Source organism: Alosa alosa, chromosome 3 (assembly GCF_017589495.1).
Source record: "Alosa alosa isolate M-15738 ecotype Scorff River chromosome 3, AALO_Geno_1.1, whole genome shotgun sequence".
Taxonomy (NCBI): Eukaryota; Metazoa; Chordata; class Actinopteri; order Clupeiformes; family Clupeidae; genus Alosa; species Alosa alosa.
Genome location: NC_063191.1, coordinates 7,038,810 through 7,057,383, shown reverse-complemented (window position 1 = coordinate 7,057,383; position 18,574 = coordinate 7,038,810). Strand labels below are relative to the sequence as shown.

The 18,574-nt window shown below is 42.5% G+C and overlaps 1 protein-coding gene across 2 annotated transcripts in view; it reads left to right on the top strand.

Annotated features, from left to right (window-relative positions):
* Window positions 1-7,280: 7,280 nt before the first annotated feature.
* Window positions 7,281-18,574, top strand: part of gsk3ba (glycogen synthase kinase 3 beta, genome duplicate a) — a 59,188-nt gene continuing 47,894 nt past the window's right edge. For both annotated transcript variants that reach the window (XM_048240005.1, XM_048240004.1), the window contains exon 1: window positions 7,281-8,169. In XM_048240005.1, coding sequence (XP_048095962.1) covers window positions 8,082-8,169 — 88 coding nt within the window. In that variant the 5' untranslated portion in view covers window positions 7,281-8,081. The remainder of the gene's footprint in view (window positions 8,170-18,574) is intronic.

Sequence of the window (18,574 nt, the reverse complement as noted above, 5' to 3'; positions counted from 1 at the left end):
ACCATAAATAGCTTAGTGCTGTAAACAACAACAGTCTACCTTAGTTGAATATTCCATTACATTTAATCATAGGCTACTGCAATTTAATACCATTGTTAGCTGTGTTTATATTGCCATCATGCCATGTAAAATGTAGCTCAAATGAAATAATACTAATAAAAAAGACTTTAGCATTCCCAAAAGTATTAGCAGGGAGTCCCAAAAGTATATTTTATTTAAAATGTGTGTCTTTGCATACACCGCTCAAGTTGTGAACAAGCAATATCCTACAAATAATTTAAAGTTCTCAAACTATGAAAGTTTTATGAAGTGCTGGCAAAAACATCTGAATTGACCACCATTCTAACTTTCACTCACCTGATGAGAACGATGAGAAATAGAAATAATTATCCCAGAAAGTCCAAGAAATATGACTTGAATAGAAGTTAGTTAGTTATTAACAATTAATTGATAAACTTTTAGAATACTTTGCACTGATGCAGTCAGCATAGGCCTCTTACATTGTTTGCAGGTAGGTTCATTCCGTTTTCGATGGCAAACGCGAAACAGCGCCAAAACAACCACCAGTGGACAAAAAGAGTATTACATGTGTATTGTTATGACTCGCCATAGAGAATGAATGGGGGAAATGACGGAGGTTATAGTTTGAAGATGTCGTACTATCGTGCCGGCCGGATCCTATATACCACAGACATGTTTTGGGGGGCCACCCAAAATGAGGTGGCGGGCCGTAGTTTGGGGACCACTGATTTACACTCATGTTGTATTAATGCTATTTCACTGCTGGGTTTCAGTCCTTCAGACATGTTGTCGTCTTAGTTGAAGTTATCTACAGAGAAGTGTGTAGAAAAATGTCACACTGATGGAGCTATAAGCTGTTACATGATGCATGACGCTTTACCCACTTCACCTACCAGGGGTGTGTGCTGTGTCTGTATCTATCTCTCTCTCTCTCATTGGCTGTCTGTGGTAGTGTGATGCACAGTAAGGGGTGCCTGCTTGGCTCAGGGCTTGACTCAGCGGGATCACAGTCAGTTAACCTCCACAGACGCGCGCACACACACACACGACACACACACACACACACACACACACACACACACACACACACACTGTATAGATATGTATGTATGAATAGAGATAGAGTGAGAGAGAAAGAGAAAGAAAGAGAGATGATATGCTCACTAATGTCATTAGCGCATTGGCCACTGAGCAGGGCTGTGTTTCCTAAAAGTTTAATTCTGCTGTGACCACTGTTGCGAAATTACCAATTCAAATTCCCTCTCCCAGTTACAATGGTCGCATACAGTGAACTTTTGGAGAGAGGAAAACTTGTGACTGGAACTGAACTCATTTTATTGTAATGTATGCTGATCTTTCTACTTTTGTGTTTATGTTTTTTTGTTAACATGATATATTTATGAAAAATGGTGGTTTCAATGAACTTGATATAGCCTTCTGTAAACAAGCACTGTATAATGGCAACTGCATTCCATGTGTGCATTGTTGTTACTTTGAATATAGCATTCTGAAATATTGCAGCACTTTAACAAGTTGCTTAATGTCTACTTCATGTAGACACACATGAGATCTTATAAAGTTTAGTCATACAGCTATTTTGCCTTTATTGGCTCTCTAGGGCATTTTCAAAATGTTTGTGCTGTTTGTATAGGATGCCATTTCCAATTCTATACTGTGCTATTAGTTCTATGAAATGAAATCCTGTTACTTGATGTATTACATGCATAGCAAGACTGCACTATGTTATCTAGGCCAGTAAGGACATCTGGGTCACCCAAATTGTTTCCCACAAACTTTTTCCACTGATAACATAAAGTCTTTTGATAACTGGTTGTTCATAATATATTCATAATGAATGACAATCGCATGGTCACCCTATCTCATGTAATCAACATCCTAAACAAATTTTGTATTTTGATTCATATTTTCCAACACAGGTGTTTTTCATCAGTATGCAAATCTGGTCATTTCCTAGTATTTTTTGTGTGCTCATGTTTGTTTGACTTTTGAATATGTCCCATTGATGATTTTATTTATACTGTGTTCTATTAATTTATTGATGCGTTGAGTGTCATTAGTTGTATTTCAGATAACTCTGATCATAGCGACATGGAGAGTATGACTACATTTACAGTGTTGTGATCATTTTTGTTACACGTTTGTTAATGTTTGTAAAATATTTTTTGTTGTACTATTTATCATTTAAATTTTTTGTAAATGACTCTCCTGGCTCTGTTGTTATTCTTTTGAAATATTCCATAAATAATACAAATACTCATCAAAGTTGTCATGCCAGTAATAAAATACAATCAATTCAATTCAATTGAAGACTTTTTAAAGTTGTAAAACAAGTTTTTTTTTTTTTTAAAAAGAAAGAAAAAAGTACTGTTAGATCTCCAATGGTGATGATAAGGCAGGTTCAACACATGATCAGCACTTGGGGTGAAAGAGTTTTTTATATACACTGAGGGTGTGAGTTTGACAGCGTATTTTGCTGACAGAGCGCCCATCTCAGAGTCCTCGCCTTGATGTAGCTTCCCACTACGTATATCACCATCGAGCTTGGGCCCTGAGTGTTTACCTCATTACTAGTCACAACAATTTGTGTCCTCGGTATCAATATTGTGTGTGTATGTTCATATCTGTCTATTGTTTACAACCTGTTAAAGCAAAATGCAGAGCTATGACTGATTCTAGTGGTCATACATACTCACCAAACCATACATGATTATTCTTCATTCTATATTGTGTAGAGGGGTATTCCTTGGTGCTTGTGCATGGATGTGTGTGTGTGTGTGTGTGTGTATGCACGTGTGTGGATGAGCTAGCATGTGTGTCCGCCTGATCGTCTGTGTATTTTAATGTGTGTGTGTGTGTGTGTCTTGGCAGATACTCAGTGAAAATTCAGTGAAAAGAATACAACAGCATTCATCTTCCCTCTTTCTATACTGCCACAGTATGTCTACGAGTACAGTATCTATGTGTGCATAGTGTTTCTATATTTCCACAGTATGTCTACGAGTACAGTATCTATGTGTGCATAGTGTTTCTATACTCCCACAGTATGTCTACAAGTATATATGTGTGCATAGTGTTTCTATATTTCCACAGTATGTCTACGAGTACAGTATCTATGTGTGCATAGTGTTTCTATACTCCCACAGTATGTCTACGAGTACAGTATCTATGTGTGCATAGTGTTTCTATACTTCCACAGTATGTCTACGAGTATCTATGTGTGCATAGTGTTTGTGAGCCTCATTGTTCTCCCTTATTCAGAGGAAGTATTCATATTAATGAATTCCTTTTGATTAGTTCAGCTTCACTGGTTCTATTTGAGATACACTTCTTTCTTCATCAGTGCACTTATAGCCTGGTCTTATTCATAGCACAAAACATGGAGTCTTTTCACTGGAGAAATGTACGCACGGGACAATAGCTACAAGGCTGCTTTTACACGTTGACATCATAGAGCATCTATATTACCGTCTTTCACATCCGGAGTGTTCTGTCAGCAGAGGTTTAAGAGATTTTAGAAGAGAGAAGCCACATCTTGATGTGAGTGGGAAGTCGTCACCGTGGTTACTATCTCCAGAATCTGACGTTTCCCTAATGCTTTTAAATGGCACTGTTTCTTACAGAGGGTGAGTCAGTGTGTAAATCTTGTAACAAGGCACTGTTAAGTGGTGTTGTTTGGATTTAGGATTAGACTAAGATTGGTCCACCAGTTGAGCAACTGTCACAAGACTCACACGAATGTATACATGGTCGGCACAAACTCGCTGTCTCTTCCTCCTGCTCACTCATGCTCTCTCTCTCTCGCTCTCTCTCTCTCTCTCTATCTATCTATCTATCTTTCTCTCTTTCTGTCTGTCTGTCTGTCTGTTTCTCTTTCTCTCACACACATACATGCACACACACACACACACACACACACACTACAGTTTCAACCAGATGCACACAGCTAAACTGGACAGTTCCAGCCCATAAGAGATCTGAACAACATTCACACAGACAAGGTCTCACACAGCACCCTGTTCTAATATACCAATCAGTGTCACACACACACACACACACACACACACACACACACACACACACACATACACACACAGAGAAAGTCCCACACAGCACCCTGGCCTAATGTCAATCAGTGTCACACACACACAGAGACAGAGAAGGAGAAAGAGAGAGAGGAAGAAAAACATGATTAAAAATGCATTTGTTGTGCATGAATGTGTGTATGTCTGTCTGTGTGAAGCCATATTGTTTATTGCTTTGTCTTCATGAGGAAGAGCGACCCTGCTCTTTGTCTTCATGAGGAAGAGCGACCCCTGCTCTTTGCTGGTGATGTCCCTCCTGTTTTCTTCTGCACGAGTGCCAGCTTCAAATGAATAATGGATAAAGGAGTCATGCTTTAAAGACCCTCCCACTCGACCAAGTGTGTCTGTCTCCCATCTTCAAAAAAATCAAATGAAAAATTATAATAAACCTCTTATCTTGGGCATATCCTTAGGCACATTTTTGGAAAGCACACAAAGGTTTCCTCAAATGTGAGGTTACATGTGAGGTTCAAAATGAGGAAAAGGAAAAAGAAAAAACAGCTTGTCTCTGGTCATAATGTGATGTCAGGGCCAGGGGCACAGGAGATATATTGAAAGTGAGGGGGACCAAATTGTGAACACAAACCTATAGTGAGATCAGATTTCCAGATATCGGATCGCCACCTCTGGCCCACTTTCGACCATAAACTTGCCAGAATATTAAGATAATACCATTGATTGTTTTCAAAATATTTTTTGATAAAAATGGTCAAAACTGTGAGATGAGCACAACGCCAGATCTGCCCTCAGACCAGCTTCTTGCTATGTGCAATTCTACTTTTATTTATTTATTTTAGATTTATTTCACACTATTTGGGCCAATGATAGAATACTCTAAAAGCAACATGGGATGTTGATATTTTATGAAGCCATGAATGAATCATCATGCATATGATCCAAACATAGACTACATGATCAAATAGCTTTGTTAGGCTAATACTTAAATTGTCTGTTATAAACCAAATCAACTCTCCCCTATGTGTTTGCAGTTAGTATTTATGCAACGTTAGAACATGTTGGCTTAACATGTTACCAGTCCAGAACACACAGTAAATTGCAACAGAACGTTGACTTTATAATCAACTTCTATTTGTTCCAACAGCATTTAAACAAAGCATTTATAAAATTAAAAAATAAATACTGTTACTGTAGTAACTGTAGGCCTACCACATTATCCCAAGGTTCAAAGAGCTCCCCACGTCTGTGACAGGCAGACGTGACACCGCTAAATTCTCAGCTTGTTTATACCCCACACTGAACGCGTAAGAACGCTATAGGCCCATCACTCTGGGGTGTGGTAGCCTGCTCTCTGGGATGTAGCCTATGCACCAAGGTAACTGACGTATCCAATTTGTGTCTTGAAATTATGTTTGAAATAAATGTCTTAGAACAAAAACGTTGAGTATAGACTTGTATTTTATAGTTAGGCTAGTAGTGAAAACGAGTTGATCAGTAGGCTAGTTGAGTTTGTTATCAATAAACATAACAGCTAATGTCATGTTGAGCAGGAGACTAGGCTACCATAAATCCTCAAATTATGCCCGGGAAATCATGCATATTTGAACAATAACTCAATTTAGGCTGCTTAGCTACGCAAAAAGGTTTCTATTAGGCTACAGCACAACAATGAATGGCTGCCTTGTCTCGCAATAAACAGTGGCATTTGTTTCACTTCAATGTCACAATCCCGAAACATAACAGTGAACCATCAAATATCTCCCAGATTTCAGTGCCCCCTCAGTCTCAACATTTAGCAATATAATCAAACAGTCCAAAAGTAAATGAAATCCTAAACCAAACCGAAAATGTTATGCTTTTGATAACCGGTATGCCGCTCCAAACGAAACGCATGTCTAAATGCAGGTTAGAAATCAAAAAAGCCTGCCTCAAATAGCCTACCAGCTTGCCTCAAATAAAGATGCTGTGCTTTGCAAAAGACCCCAGCCATAATTTTAAGGAATTTACGCTAAGCAAGTAGCCTGGATTATTTTATGATGGTTGTTAGTAGACAAACTGGCTTCAGATATCCAACAGAGTGAATATGAAATTGTGCAGTCTTACACTGTAGATGGTTGTGGTTAGTGATGTGATGCTGTTAATGGGGAGTTTTACATAGTTAGCGCAAACTCTATAGGTATTATTTATTTAGCGTAGGCCTACCTATAAGGCTTTTATTCCTTATCAAAAGTGAGGGGGACGACGGCCGTCTCTTCAGCACTGCGGGGGACATGTGCCCCACGTCCCCCGTGCCTCCTGCGCCCCTGGTCAGTGCACACACAATGTTCTAGTTTGTTCCTCTTCTTTGTTGAAATGGGAAGTAAGGACTTCACATACACACTGCTCCTGAAAGATTACCTTTGACCCCCTTTACTGACCCACTTGATGACAGTGACCCTTGCAGAATGCTCCCCTCACCTGAAACCAGTTCAGTGACATTTACACTTGGCTCTCTGCACTGGAAAATGCATTGTGCTCATAATTTTGACATTATGGATAGTCACATGAAGCATTTTGTAAAGTGCAAAAAACAAGATTGCCCTTGAAAATGTGTTCTCTCTGTTCATCTGTGTTTTCTATCTGGACAACATAGTGAACATACACAACTAATAAACAAAGTGTCATGCAGCCGAAATTCAGTGAACTCAGTGAACTGATTTATGTTGTGGACAGATGCACTGATGTTGGCCTGTGCAAAGAGAGCAACCACACTCCCACAACCAGGCCAGTGCGTATAACATGTCATTGCAGTGTCTCGAGCGCTCAGCTGACTAGCAACAGTGCTGCATGACTACCTGGAGTCTCATCAGATACTGCATCGCTATTGGTGTGTCCTCCATTCTCTGTCGAATCCGGTTGGGTTGAGGTCAGTCAATCAACTAGGTAACCCGCCCAACCAGTTCTTTCAGCGTATGACGCTTGGAACACCAGGGGCAGTATTAGGCAAATTACGCCATGTGTTCTCCAAGGGTTGCGTGACTATTGGCCGACAGTGCCCCCCTCCCTCCGCCCATATTCAAAGAATACGCAGTGGATTGGCCAACCCCCACCTCCTCAGGCCTTCTTGCGCTCCACATTTTCCGATTCTCTATGCAGTGGGTTGGCGTAACCAGGTCACTTGGCCCCTTCCCCACCACTGTATTCTACCGTTGTTTACGTAAAATACGTTTCATTGGTCGGGGTGACAAAGAGAGCGAGCAGAGACGGTCGGAGAAGGAATAAAAAAAGAATTTTCTGAAATGCTGAGTGGATTTTAGATAGCGTTTTACTTCGGAACCGCAACGTCAAGCTACTTTTCAGATTCCGTGGCCAAATCTGGTGGATTTCAAGAATCCTATCCGCGTGTATGGAGTTTCATAAGACGGAAGGGTCATTGAACAGAGCTTTTAATTTGGGCTATTGGAAAATTCGCATTTGAATCGTTGGTTGGGTAGAGCAAGGAAGCCGCCATGGCTGGTGCTACTGGATCGTTGAGTCTCCACCTCAGAATATGAACAAACCCTACTTTTGTGCTCTAATTTTCTCATGACTAACAACGTTGTTGCTGTCATTTTAAGGAGCACCGAATACAGGAATAATTTTACATGTGTCAATCTACGTGTATGAATCTGACGCGATCCAGAACAAGAAAATCGGTGGGTTTTTTTTCGGGGGACACAGGGAGAAGGCCGGTTTCATGACTATTTCTTTACTGACACCGACTTGTAAAAGGCCTTGATTGCAAACGACGAAGAGACTGTTTTAAAAAGGATGGTTTGAAAGAAAGACTGTCAGTGGATGGGAGAAGGTAGCGAATCAGCTGAAGAAAATCGACAGAAAGGAGTGAACGGGCGACGGTGTAGCTTTTTCCTTTGCGTATTTTGTGAAAATATCACTTATAGAGGTCTTTGAACAGTGACCCAGTTGATCAAAAGTGTCAATCGGCCAATCGACAAAAAAACAGGGATTAACGATTGGAATATGTCTGGTCGGCCAAGAACCACCTCCTTCGCAGAGAGCTGCAAACCAGTGCCGCAGCCTTCAGCATTTGGCAGCATGAAAGTCAGCAGTAAGTTGCCAGCGATTTTGGTTACTTTGAAAACCTACATTCCTTCACATACACGTCGCAGGCAAGATTTGAACATGTAGGCCTACCCTATATAACGCTTACAGTACCGGGCCTAAGATGCATGCTGCTACCATCATCCTATCAGGTCCCTATAGGAGTTTGGACTTGGAAATTCGTTAAAGCTATTTGCTACACCTGACAGATTTACGGTGATTTAAGCGTCACGATTTTAGGAGGGTAGATTTGTGTGCCCCACTTTTTGACCGGCCAGCGTAGCCTACTATAGCCGTCTCTTTTGGACTAGCTAGCGTGCTTGGTGGTGAGGCCTCTGCCCTGCGTAGACAGGCGTTTCTTGTGTGAAGCCTCATAAATCAGAAGCTGATCTTTGAAGGATTTACGAACAGACACGGGTTACTTCCTCAGGAGTTTTAAAAAGTTAAAAAGGTTTTAGACCCTTCGATGATAGCCTCAGTAGCCGATATTACAAGCTGTCCAGACACGGAGTGACACGTCCTTGACATTGTGTTAATGCTGAAAATATGGAAAATTGTTTGTGCCAGTCGTTGTGCATTCCATAAACGAGACTCGCCCATTACGTGGAAAGACCGGAACGGACTGTTCATGCTCCTTTTCGATGCAGCAAGTGGCAGATGTCGCTTCTGGTTCATTACGCAATAGTCCATCATAAGGGGCGTCTTTCCGTAGACAAAATGCGTTCGACCAGAGCCCCCCCATGTCATAGAAGCTCTCTAATGATCTATTTCTTTGTCTTTGACATTACTGGTAGTTAAACATTTAACGTTTTGTTGGCTGCAACAGTGTGCAAGGCCATATCCGAGATTGTTATACAATGTTACCGCTTACGCGTCCAGTCAATTGACTACGGTTGCTACATTGCTAGTCATGGCCGGAGTAGCCCTCACAGTGGCACGTGGCTTGCAGACCGCGGGGTGTTGGCAGGACGGGCACTCGCCGTGCAATATCAGCTTGTCGGTGTAAATTAATTGGGTGCCAGGGAAGGGGGAAAAAGACTAGATCGGCTAAATGTTCACGTGTTGGCGGTCATTAGACGTTAATGGAACGGCGCTATGTGCTGATGGGCAGAGATGGCAACTAATTGGCCCTGTGAAAAGGCGCATTTCACGACTGTTTGCGTTGACGCATGTCAACCCACAAGGCCTTTTGGCGGTATAGGTTTGCCTTGTCTCTGGAGTTGTTGAGGGAGACAGCTGTCTCTTTGCATTTTGCTTTCCGTGACATTTGGGCCACCTGTTCCATACGTATTTTTTTCCATACGTTTGCAAGTGCAGTTTCGTTCCGCAAAATTCTTAACTACAGCTTAGTATGTTTTATTAAATATACATCAGAACCAAATGTGGAAGGGCCTGGGAAGCCATGTATTGCCACCTTATGGTTGCTTGAATCAACCGGTGTTAGTCTTGGGTGCAGTGTTGTAGGCTGGGTGTATGTGAAGTAGTATTTCTCATTTCCTGAAAATTGAACACACACACATGCACACATACACACCTCGAATGCCCTTTGCCATGACATAAGTAGCAATATTGATCGGACAGTTCTGGTTAATACTTAATACAGTTTGTTTTCAGTCCCTCTGGTAGCATCCTACTGTCATATGCTTCACATTCCCCGAATGCGCACACACACACACTCACTCTGTTCCAATCAAACTTCCAACACACACACATACAATGTAGATGCATTTACAAAAGCAAAACTACTGCTTCAGCAGGTGCTGTTACCCAGATTGTTTCACAGTACATGTAATGTGTATTGTATAATTCATCCATTTGTGCGCTCTCTGAGAATAAAATCCACAACCTCGGTAGCGTCGGAACTGGCTGTGCTACACACATTTACTCAATGGGCATGCACGTGTACGAGTGTATGAGTCTGTGCGGGTGTATGTGTGTGTGTGTGTGTGTGTTGAAGTATGTATGTATGTATGAATGACTGTATGAAGGGTTAAGGTCGGTAGCGTGTGTAGATAACTGTGTGTTGCAGGGAGATGAGCTTAGCATTAGGACCGTGTGCAGTGTGGGACCTTCTCTGTGTGAGTGTTGTTCAGATATCTGTGCTTTATGGCCTGGAACTGTTCATGTTAGCTGTGTGGTTGGAATTGTAGGTGTATGTGTGTGTGTAAGCGGTGTGTTTGAAGGAGAGATTGAAAGGAATGTGTGCTGTGGTGAGTTGGTTAAAGACAGGTGGAGAGGGAGCTCTCTCTCACACACACACACACGTGAGGAGAGTGAGAGAAAGATGAAGTGCTGATGTGGCAATGTGGCTGGATTCATGCCGTCCAGGAACAGATTGCAGATGAAGCGTCACTGGCACACTCTCTTTCTCTCCCACTCTCTCTCGCTCTCTTGCTCTCTCTTGCCGGCTCTTTCTCGCTCTCGCTCTCGCTCTCTCTCTCTCTCTCTCTCTCTCTCTCTCTCTCTCTCTTTCTCTTTCTCTTTCTCTCTTTCTCTGCCAGCTCAGGGCTGGATGACCCTGCAAATTACAGTCCTTGGCGGCCACTGTGTTTGGCCCAGACCTGATAAGAAGATGGGAACGGTCCGCAGTGCCTGCAGGAGCTGTCCAAGACCTGGATTAAGAAGCTATAATCAACATGGCGCATCATTCCAGTATTGTAGCTGTGACACGCGCAGTAAGACGTTGTCATGCTAACATGCTAGGTTAAATCGACATATCAGTTGGCCTTCTAGGTAGGCTACAGGTTTGGGGTTTGGAGCCGTTAGTAGGAGATCCAAAAGTCTGTGGCCGCCACCTTTGCCTCTCGGTGTGCGTTTCGAGCCTTCAGGCGGTAGCTCTGTGTTTCCTAGTACCATGGCTCTGACTGTCTTGCTGTTTGCGTTGCTGTCTAAGTGGTGAAAGATGAGGGAAGGATGTTTAGCATGTGTTTATTTAGCACTATGATTCATCGCCTGTGAAGTGTGTTGGGGGAGGTTTTATTTTTTTTTTTAAACATGGTGTGAAGATTTTTCAGTGACTCAAGTAGGACATAGTGTATCTAAATGTGTGTTGTTTGTTCATCCCAAGCCCTACAGCTAGAATATATGGATAGTGCATCAGAATCAAGCCAATTGATATGCGTTTTTACCCGAATGATCCCACCATGGTGCTTCTGAGTAGTGTGTAGGGCAGTGTGTGTGGGGTGTCCAGGCGTATGGAGTTGTCTCTGATAAATGGCTTATAACTTCTCCTGAGGTATACTACTGAACATGGAGCAGAACTAAGCAATGACATTGGGTCTTTTTCAGCACAAAAGGAACCAAGATGAAACAAAGCACTCCTTTGCAGTGATTTATGGCAGGCACAACTGCAAATTAAGGTGCAGTTGAGCAACACACACAAATCTGCAGCACTTACCAACTCCACCAGCACTTACCAACTCCACCAGCACTCCACCAGCACTTACCAACTCCACAGATGCCTTTTAAATGGTTCAACTGTGTATCAGCTTAAAGGGATATTCCACCATTTGGGGAATTACGCTCACTTTCTTTATATCTCCCCTCAAGTTAAACAATTGATTTTTTTTACATTTTTCCAGTTCATCCAGCCGAGTCTGGCGATACCACTTTTAGCTCCAGCCTAGCATAGATCATTGAATTGGAATTAGACAATTAGCCTCTCGCTAGCTAGCATCAAGTTTAAAAGTGACTAAGATTAGTAAAAATCTTTTTTTTTTTTTTTTTTTTACAATTAGTAAAAAGCAATTGAAAACAATCAAAAAAAAAAAAAAAAAAAAAAAAACTATCGAGCGGAGGTGGAAAATGAGCTATTGAGTGAGCTATTGAGTAAATGAGTAATTCCCCAAATGGTGTAATATCCCTTTAACAAGGTGATACTTAGTGGCTTTTCTAATTAAAAGAGTGTAGCCTGTGCAGACTGATAATGGAAGAAATTGGGATCAGTCATCGAGGCCAGGCTATGTGTTTCTCTTGACTTCCTGGTCAGAAGGAAGTGCTGTGCCACAAGGAAGCGTCTCGCACGCGAGCAGTTGGTCCTCATTTAGAACATGTTGTATTCGTCTGTGCTCCCAATTCCAAATTCTTCCTCCTCGTACCAGGAAATTCCACTCCAAGCCTACACCACTCAACACTGAAGGCAAGTCAATGGAAGGAAGAAAAAAAACACACACACACACACAGAATCCTTTTTTTAAATCCTTCAACTCCAAAGTGGCCGTCTCCCATCGTACGCAGATGTTATCGACAGGAAACTTAAGGTGGTGTGACGCGACGTGACTACGTACAGCGCTAGTGTTTTAGGTTTTTGTGCGAGAGGGGAGCTTTGTGCAAAATGCTAATCTGGCGGGGATGGAGGAAAGAATGCTTGTATAACAGCAACATGAGTGGCCATCGGCCAACATCAAAGTGAACGGGCCAGACGTTATGTTTCCCTCCACTTTGCTCCGTTTGGGAAGAAACAAATACCTCGGAAGCTGTACCTCATTGGTCCCTCTCAGATGCTGGTCGCTGCCACAGGCAGGGCGGATAGAGTTAAAAAATCTATCCACAAGAGTGATTCTAACTCTGACTATTCTCACTGTCTCTCTACCTCTCTTTCTTTCTCTCTCATAGTGATTTGCCCTGTCACTTTTTCTTTCTTTTGTTCTCCTGTGGTTCTCTCTCTCTCTCTCTCGGTCTTTCATCTTCTGCCTCTTCTCTCCTTCTTGTCATGTTTCTCTTCTAAGGACCAGTTCAGTTTATTCCATGAAGCTTTCAAGATTGTACACATACAAGATTGATAGTGGATATAATTCAGTGTATTATTAAGAATAGAGAAATAAATGTCAAAACTATGTTGACGGCATGTGTGTACATTATGGGTAAATAGGCTGGAACACAGTATGTATAAGAGTCTCTCATCAGGTCTTTCTCCATCCTTTTCCTTCAGTCCCTTAGCTTTGGACCCACTGCTCCAGCATATGCCACTCTCACAGATGGGACTCGTGGCTACAGACCGCTCTCATTGTTCCTGAGGAACAATGGTCATTCAGCCAGTGAGGAGCAGCAGTGTGTGTGTGTGTGTGTGTTTGGAGCTGTTTTTAGCCAGCAGGCGTGACCCCACTATTCCCAGGTGGGGAGGAAATGTAGCATTCTCAGTGGGGTGCCGTTTTTACAGAGAAAGTGTGTGTGTGTGTTAGGGCTGGGCGATATGGACCAAAAGTCATATCCCGATATATTTAGGTTGAATATCGATATACAATATATATCCCGATATTTTTTCCGCAAAGTTAGAGCTGTAAAATGAAATGTTCAGTCAAATATGAGTAGTTTTATTGAAAACTCACTACTCCGGTCTTGATTTTCTTGAGAGCTCCGGTCAGCGGCTTGCGTGGAGCAATGATCACGGCGCAAATTTGAACTATATCGATATATGCGATATGGTCTAATTCCATATCGCATTTTAAAATATATCGATATATCTTTTATATCGATATATCGCCCAGCCCTAGTGTGCGCTTGTGTTTGCGTGCACGCTTTTCAAAGTGTTGAATGTGGAGCAATGTGACTACCACCTCGCTTTGTTTCTTTCTCAGCCCCATTCTTGTTGTTTCAATTTAGCATTCTGCCCTTCTTTGAACATAATGCTTATACTGATTCTCTCTGTCTGTGACTTCTGTCAGTGCGTTGCATTTAGCTGTTTTCTGATCTGCTGGTGAAATGTGGTCTAGTGGTAGGAGTACAACGGCTGGCAGTCTTTCCTCTCACTCTGGACTGTGCACATGTCATCATCACTGGATGAAATGGAATAGAAAACAAAAATCACCACAGACGGAAGCATACTTTAGACTCTGAAGTTGCAACATTGATGAAAGCGATTGGCAATGTTGTCTAAGTTCAAACTTTTAAAAAAAAAAAAAATATCTGTTTAACCTGACTGATAACACCTGCACGAATGTGTGATGTACGGACCCCGCATTCTGAGAGATCTGCTGAAAGAGTTTCAGTCTGAATCACCATATGCCTGAGAGAACTTGGAGCGCATACTATATTGGGTGAGGTACAGCTAGCACTACCTCCCCAAGTGTTAGCCTAATTGGCAGTCTTTGTCGGCATGACCTGGCGTGTAATGGAAAAGTGAGCAATGCTATGATTGGTTCAAAGCTCACCTATGGGATCTCCCACTGATTTGCATTTGTTCTATTGCGCGTCCAAAAGGAATTGAATTGAGTCTCCGGTGTGCACATTTTCCATTTATCTAGCATGTCTTCTTTTTTGAAAAGAAAAGGCCTTTTTACTCCAGCACAATATTTTGTGGTCGGTTCACCAGGAATCTGTCTTACACACACACACACTCGTACACACACACACACACTCAGGTGTGGGACCTGGCGGTGGATCTGAGGGGGCCGCAGCATTATTGCAGCAGCTGAATCTAAGTGTGTGTGTTTGTGTGTGTGTGTGTGTGTGTGTGTGTGTACAGGTGTGTACGAGTGAGTGTGAGTGATTCCACTCCCCCTGCCTCTCCTCTGCTCTCCTCCCTCCTGGTTTTGTTTTCCGGAAAAGGCAGCTGTCCACGAACAATAGGCTTCTTGTTTTAGCATTTAAAAGCCTCCGATCCAGCCTTATTCTTTTGGAATATCCAGTGCAATGAATTTAAAAGTGAGAGGGGAAAGAACAAACCACTCACTTGCGCTCTCTCTCTCTCTGTCTGTCTGTCTGTCTGTCTGTCTGTCTGTCTGTCAGACAGACTTAAAAAGTGTGTATGTGTTTATTTGGGACTGACCGACTGGATTTAATTGAACGCTGAGGAAACAAGATTGTGCCTGATGAGCGGGATCACTCAAGAGGTTCAAGTCGAATGTTTGTTTGTCTGATCTACGACTAGCTTGCTTTTGTTTGCTTCCCTGATTGGGACAAGGCAGAGCAAACGTTGACTCCTCCGCTGTTAAGAGGATGGGTGAGGGGCGAGCTAACAGCAGGACACAAGAGTGGAGGAAGGAAGGCGGAGAACAGGAGGGAGGAGGGAAGGAGCGCATACATGGAGGGAGGAGGGCAGGAGCGCATACATGGAGGGTGCTCATGTCTGGCCAGGACTCACACACACCCGTCTCCTCATCCCGGAGAGACTGCTGATCAACCATTAGGATTGGCCACATCATCTCACCAGAGAGCTGGAGGAGGATGAGGAGAATGAAGATCTGTGAAGAAATAATACAATTAATACAATACAATAATACAGCGAGAAGAGAAGAGGGGAACGAGTTCTTTGGGGAATGTGTGTGTGTGTGTGTGTATGCATGAGAGCTGGGTACAGAAGACTAGATCATGCATATTTGTGGTTTGGGGGGTGTAGTAAGAATAAACTGACTTCTGATGGAGGAGACACAGAGGGGAATTTCAGCTTGTACTGTCGCCTTTGATAGAAGAATGGCAAACTCTAATCCCTAGTTGTGTTTTTACTTTACTGTTATAACCTGTGTTCCCTCCCTTATGAGTGGACTCTAAGGCCATGTCGACAATTGGCTGGGTATTTTGGGTATTGGGTACTTCGTATTGCAAAATAAGTCCACGGAAACTCAAAAAGAGCCGTTGAAGGCTGTCAAGAACACATCAGTCAAACAGACAATCCAAAAACTGATTTCCCCTGTTCACATACACTGAACACTGAAACTGAAAATGTCCACTTTTGGCCGGAGTTTTTTTTAAGGATATCCATTTTCAGTGACACAAATTGAGTTTTCGTGTGGACGTGTGCCAAAACGCTTAAAACTAAAATCTGTTTTTTTACAAATACCCGGCTACGTGTGGACATGGCCTAAGAGTCTTGAACCCAAGATCTGGAAACAGCGGGCAAACTCTGCCCTGGAAGGCTGTTGCAGGGTGATGTCTCTCTAGCTGTTCTCCCTCATGCATAACGCTTAGCCAACAAGGAAGTGTGTGCGATGGACAGCTAAACACAGTAGACTTAGTTTGTTATTGTTTTCCTGTCCAGTCATGTTCAATTTGCATTTTTTTCAATGCGTAACAAGATTTTTTCATGCTCAATTTGCAGGCTTTCTTTAACAACTAAAGAGCATGCAAAATCACTTTACAGCTCAGATCAGATCAGGATGATGGATGCTGGAGTATAAAGCGTTTCTCTTGCTCTTTTTATCCATTTTCACCGCGTTTCATTTATCAGAGTAGAAACCGTCTGCCATTTATCATCTAGTCCTCTGACTCGACTGGGCTCTGAATGTGCCATTAAGTCAGCCTCATTACGCCTTTACTCTGACGCTTTCTGCGTAATGGTTTTTAAAGATACACCTGTTGTGGTTTTAATGGGAAGTGCCGTGTGATGGACGAGGCTTTCCAATTAGAGGGGCGCTGTAGGAGGGTAATGTGATAATGCCCTCACAGACTCGCCCGTGTCCTCCCGCTCTGAAGCCTCCCTCTGTCTGTCCCTCATCCTTCCCTACTTGGCCTTCCATTTTTTTTACTTCCTATTTTCTTTTTTATCTTGAAGTGGTCGCTTGAAAAGTGCACAGGTTGGCTAGACTGCAGAGTGAACTCAAATAAAAGTGTGTGTGTGTGTGTGTGTGTGTTAGTTCGTTCAATCATTCAATCATGTACCTTAAACACACCTTGACATTTGTGAGAAGAAAATGCATGATTGATATAATGTGAGCTATTTATACAGTCCAGAATGTATAGACACAGATAGCCTATCTGATTTAAATAGAAAGAGCAAGTCTACTGTGTGTGGAATGTATAAGCACCATTTGGACTTTGATCCCTCCAATACTGGGAGAAATATAAGGATGACAAATGCAGCAACGACAAACAGTAATGAAATCCTGAAACAAGACTCTTAGACACATTGCGTGATCAGTGTTTTAAGGTCAAGGCCACAGTTAGTCACAGTTGTGTTTATTTTGTAATGCTCCTCCACAGGCTTCCCATATACACACAACGCCTTCAGTCCAAATTCACCCCTCCCCACTCCCCACTCCCCAGTTTCTCTGGGGGCCTAAGTGGATAGATGCTGGCCATTAGAGATATTGATCACCCAGGAGTCGACTCACTTCCCTGGGAGAGGGAGGAAATAACAGGTCGGCTGTCTTCAAGCAACTTAATGCCTCATAATCCTGCGGCACTGTCATAAAAGGGGAGATTATAAATGAAGGCTCGGTGCTGTGAAGATAAAGCTATTGATTTTTATAATGCTAACATGAGGAGGAGGAAGATGAAGGGGGGGGTGTTGTCGATGGGTCTCCCAGAAAGGACGAAGGACTCCCAGGTGGCCTCTTCCTCCGTGCTGTGTCAGCACTTTTCTTTCCAGAGATGGTGATGCTGCAAACAAACAAAAATCACTGCAGTACACACACACACACACACACACTTCATCTATAGGAGGAAAATGGTGAAAAGAGAAATAAAAGATGAGTGTGAGGAATGTGTGCCTCTTGAGGATCTCCAAAGCAGAATGACCCCGTCTTCAACAAAGCAAAGGTCTCCCCAATAGACCAATTTAGGTGGAGAGGAGGCAAACTGCAGGGCTGAGAATGACCTCAAGTGATAACACCTGCAATGAAGTTAGTTTGAGAGAGTGGAGAATGTGTAACTTCTCACTCATCATTTAGAAGATGCATCACTATTATAGGTTAGTTCTAGAAGCTGTATCATTGGAACTTCTTTTTCTATGGAGCGGGTTGTCATGAGGTGTGTTGAGGACAGCAATATTTCAGAGAACAGGAACATCAATGACCCTGATGAAGGTGCAATGGCGAAAGGTTGGTCGAATAAATATTGAAGCGTATTGAAGTTCTGAGTGTGCTAGAGCTCATTTTCTTGATTCAAAGTATTCTCTGCCGCCGTGAGCATGCACCTCACAAGGTGTGCGTTTACAAACAACAAATAAGAGAACAGGAATGTACCGCATTTGCATCTACTGTATGTAAGACCTGCTAACATGGTCAGGCAAAGATTTGAATCTAAACCTCTGTTTCCTCTCCCTTTTTCATTGCATTCACTGCCCTTTGTAGTTGTTTTCCGTCTGACTAGTTTAAAGCAGATGCTCTCTGACACTTCAAAAAGGGAATATGTCTGTGTCATTGCCCAGACTGAAGTTTTGTTTGGGATATACACTAGCTTCAAAATATGTCTGAGCACATTTCAGACAAACAATAAATACTTTCATGCAGCAGTATTGCTCACTGAAAGATGGTTATCAAAAAGGAATACATGCTGAATTTATGCAAGAAGAAGGTGGCCATTTCGGGGCTATAAAGGACAAATAATTTTCACTAGAATGGGCCAAAATTGATCGTTCTATAAAGTGATGGAAACAAAGTGCTTTGCGTTTTACCCATGTAAATAAGTGCGATGGCAGGCATCACTGCGTGTCCTAACAGGCCATCATTAGTGGGCCTGACTGGCCTCCGTGGCCG